General features: G+C 35.4%; 1 protein-coding gene across 1 annotated transcript; it reads left to right on the top strand.

Annotated features, from left to right (window-relative positions):
* Positions 1-489: 489 nt before the first annotated feature.
* Positions 490-3,007, top strand: Gm38481 (predicted gene, 38481). Its single transcript, NM_001378665.1, has one exon. The coding sequence runs from the start codon at positions 543-545 to the stop codon at positions 1,224-1,226; it is 684 nt and encodes a 227-aa protein (NP_001365594.1). The 5' UTR covers positions 490-542; the 3' UTR covers positions 1,227-3,007.
* Positions 3,008-4,619: the final 1,612 nt, after the last annotated feature.

Raw genomic sequence — 4,619 nt, 5'->3', positions numbered from 1 at the left:
AGACCTAACAACAGACATTAAGGAAATTCAAAGAATCATTAATTCTTATTTCAAAAACCTGTATTCCATAAAATTGGAAAATTGAAAGGAAATGGACAATTTTCTTTATGGGTTCAACTTACTAATGCTAAATCAAGATCAGGTAAACAATTTAAATAGTTGTAAAATCCATAAGGAAAAAGAAGCAGACATCAAAATCTCCCGAACAAAAAAGCCCAGGGTCAGATGGTTTTAGCATGGGTTTAGCAAACAATTCTACCAGACTTTCAAAGAAGATCTAATACCAATACTTTTCAAACTATTCCACAAAAAGAAACACACACACACAAATCCCAAACTCATTCTATGAGACCACAGTCAACCTGATACCTAAACCACACAAAGCATCTACAAAGAAAGAGAATTTCAGACCAATTTCTTTTGTGAACATTGATTTTAAAATACTCAATAAAAATACTTGCAAAACAAATCCAAAAACATCATCTACGAGCACCTGCAGCCGGAATCTCTGTGTTCTAGGTCAGATCAGACATTCTGTCACAATGCCTGAAATAAATACCAGCCATCTTGATGAAAAACAGGTTCAGCTTCTAGCGGAGATGTGTATTCTTATTGATGAAAATGACAATAAAATTGGGGCTGACACCAAGAAAAACTGTCACCTTAATGAAAACATCGACAAAGGATTATTACATCGAGCTTTTAGTGTCTTCTTGTTTAATACTGAAAATAAGCTCCTGTTACAGCAGAGATCAGATGCTAAAATTACCTTTCCAGGTTGTTTCACCAATAGTTGCTGTAGTCATCCATTAAGTAACCCAGGCGAGCTGGAAGAGAACAACGCCATTGGTGTGAAGCGAGCAGCAAAGCGGCGCTTGAAAGCCGAGTTGGGAATACCCTTGGAAGAGGTTGATCTAAATGAAATGGATTATCTAACAAGAATTTACTACAAGGCCCAATCTGATGGTATCTGGGGTGAACATGAAGTTGATTACATTCTGTTTCTGAGGAAGAATGTAACCTTGAATCCAGATCCCAACGAGATTAAAAGCTATTGCTATGTATCAAAGGAAGAAGTCAGAGAAATTTTGAAGAAGGCAGCCAGTGGTGAAATTAAGTTAACTCCGTGGTTTAAGATAATTGCAGATACTTTCCTCTTCAAATGGTGGGATAACTTAAACCATTTGAGTCCATTTGTTGACCATGAGAAAATACATAGATTGTGAATGTGTAAATGATTTGAAAAATTTTCTACCTGGTAAGAATGGTTTGGTTTGGTTTTAAATTGGGCCCTCTTATATGATACATAGGTATTTTACAACCAGAATTTGTTTTGAGAAAAGAAAAACTCAACTAGCTTACAGTTTTATATCATATATCCCATATATATGCACTGATGTCTGTAAAAGATATTTAGGTGAGGTTATTGCAAAATTATGCCATAAGTAAAACTTAATTTAGCCTGTCCAAATACCTGGCTATGACAAGATTGAGGAAGTAACTAGAACTCATAGTTTACATTTGATAGACACTTTCAGAACTCTTTGCTAATTGTCAAGTGTTGTTTATATCTTTAGATTTTTATCATACATCAGAAAATTGAGCAGCTGCTTTGAAACAGCACTAAGAGGTTAAATGGGCAGGGCTCAGGAGACAGCTCAGTGTACCATGATTGCCTTGCAGGCATGATGTCATGGGTTGTTGAGTCCCTAACCCTAAAGATAATTGTAACAACAGCAGCAACAGGCAGAGCAGGTTCAGAGGGAAGTATATGGCGCTCTCTCTCTCTCTCTCTCTCTCTCTCTCTCTCTCTCTCTCTCTCTCTCTCTCTCTCGGTCTTCAGACAGGATGATTAATCTCAGGAACCCTGTATAACCAATACTGGATGCTCAAGTCGATAGAAGGTATCGTATTTGCATATTACTGACTACACTTCACCTCGTCTCTGGCGTGGCCATGACACTCAACCCAGCGTAAATGCTCCTGTAAATGATAGTTGTACTATGCTTTATGATAAGGAGACGTCTGCATGTGCGGCACAGATCAAATATTAATAGACAGTTGCTTGAGCCCTTGGATGTTTGGCCCACAGATTTAAAAGGCCAGTTCTGTATACTAATTTTTGTCATTCTCACTTGATTTTGTGCTTTAACCATCCTGAAATTATTATTTTACTACTTAAAGGTAACTGTTACTTTTGGTAGTAATGGTAACTGATTAGCTATTCAGCAAAATCTGTTTATAGTCCTAGTGAAAAAGATGGTTAGTCATAATGTGTGAGTGAGTTCTACTTTAAAAAGTTGAGAAAACCTTTGACTCTACCATGGCTGGCCCTGGATCCTCTTGTTGTAGGGGGTCTGGCTTGAGTTAGATAATTTAGTAGCATTAGCACCCCTTTTTAAGACAACAACAACAAAAGAAAATCTAGGGAAGAGTGGGGGCGTGTTTCTTTCTCTGTGTAGCTCTGGCTATTCTAGAACTCAATTTGTAGACTAGGCTAGCCTCAAAACCCAGAGATCCACCTTCCTCTGACTCCCAGGTACTGGGATTAAAGGAGTGTACCACATGGCCAGCAACAACCAGAATTTGAATGGGTGATAATCAAGAGTCCCGTAACGGGCTCGCTGTTCTATGATCAGGGCTTATTTTAGAGGTGGAAGTGGGAAGGAGTAGGGCTGAGGAAACATACAGTGACTAGACTGATGTCCCAGAATAGGCATATATTAAGATTTTGAGGTTATAGAATAGGCATATATTGATACTGTGTTTTGATTGATGTTCTTTTAAAACTTGCCACAGGTGTGTCACATTTGAGCTCTTTAGACAGCTTTATTCTTAAGTGCTGCATAATGGATACATTTTTTCTTATAAAAATTTTATAAACCTAATTTCTTGCTAACTCTGAACAGTTGATTTATCATTGGGGATATGACTATGTTGCAAGAATTTATTGAAAATTAAAAATAAATTATTTTAATATTGAAAAAAAAAAAAAAAAAAAACAAAACATCATCTACCATGATCAGGTAGGCTTCATTACAGGAATACGGGGATGGTTCAACATAACAATCTATCAACATAATTCACTATAAAAACAAACTGAAAGAAAAAAACACATGATAATCTCATTAGATGCTGAAAAATCCTTTGATAAAAATCCAACACCCCTTCATGTTAGAAGTCTTAAAGAAATCACTATACAAGGTACATACATAAGTATAATAAAGGCAATATACAGCAAGTCAATAACCAGTATCAAGTTAAATAGAGAGAAAATTAAAAGTAATTTCACTAAAATCAGGGACAAGACAAGGCTGCCCAATTACTCCATATCTGTTCAGTATAGGACTTGAATTTCTAGCTAGAGCATCAGACAGCTAAAGGTGACCAATAGGCTGTAAATTAGAAATTAAGAAGTCAACGTATCTCTGTTTACAGATGCAGATGATATGATAGAATACATAAGTGACCCCCCAAATTTCTACCAATGAATTTCTACAAGTGATAAACACCTTCAGCAAAGTGACTGAATACAAAAAATAAATAAATAAATAAATAAATAAATAAATCAGTTGTCCTTCTTTATACAAAGGATAAATGGGATGAAAAATAGAGTAGAGAAACAACCTCCATTACAATAGCCACAAAAAAACATGAAATATCATAGCATGGGTAACTAATCAAGCAACGTATCTCTGTTTACAGATGCAGATGATATGATAGTATACATAAGTGACCCCCAAATTTCTACCAACGAATTTCTACAACTGATAAACACCTTCAGCAAAGTGGCTGAATACAAAAATAAATAAATAAATAAATCAGTTGTCCTTCTTTATATAAAGGATAAATGGGATGAAAAATAGAGTAGAGAAACAACCTCCATTACAATAGCCACAAAAAAACATGAAATATCATAGCATGGGTAACTAATAAAGCAAGTGAAAGACCTTTATAACAAAAACTTCAAGCCTTTGGAGAAAGAAATTGAAGAAGATATCAGAAGATGGAAAGATCTTCCATACTTATGGGTCAGAATGATTAACATAGTAAAAAATGGCCATCTTACCAAAAGCAATCTACAGATTCAATGCATTTTCCATCAAAATTCCAACACAATTCTTTAGAGACCTTGAAAGAGCAATTTTCAACTTCATATGGAAAAATAAGGAACCCAAGATAGCAAAAACAATCTGATACAATAAAAGAACTTCTGGAGATAACACGATCCCTGACCTCAGGTTATATTACAAAGCAATAGTGATAAAAGCTACATGGTATTGGTACAGAAACTGATCAGTGGAATAGAAGCAAAGACTCAGAAACAGACCCACACACCTATGGATACTTTATTTTTGACAAAATAATACAATGGGAAAAAGAAAACATCTTCAACAATTTGGGCTGGTCTAACTGGATGTCTGCATATAGAAGAATGCAAATTGATTCATAGCTATCACCTTGCACAAAATTTTACTCCAAGTGGATCAAAGATCTCAAAATAAAACCAAAAAGAACATAGAAGAGAAAGTGGAAAATAGCCTTGAACAATTTGGTACAGGAGACAACTTTCTGAATAGAACACTAACAGCTCAGGCACTAAACTCAATAATCAATAA

The sequence above is a fragment of the Mus musculus genome, chromosome 2 (assembly GCF_000001635.26).
Source record: "Mus musculus strain C57BL/6J chromosome 2, GRCm38.p6 C57BL/6J".
Classification (NCBI taxonomy): domain Eukaryota; kingdom Metazoa; phylum Chordata; class Mammalia; order Rodentia; family Muridae; genus Mus; species Mus musculus.
This window is presented reverse-complemented; position numbering and strand designations above follow the sequence as displayed.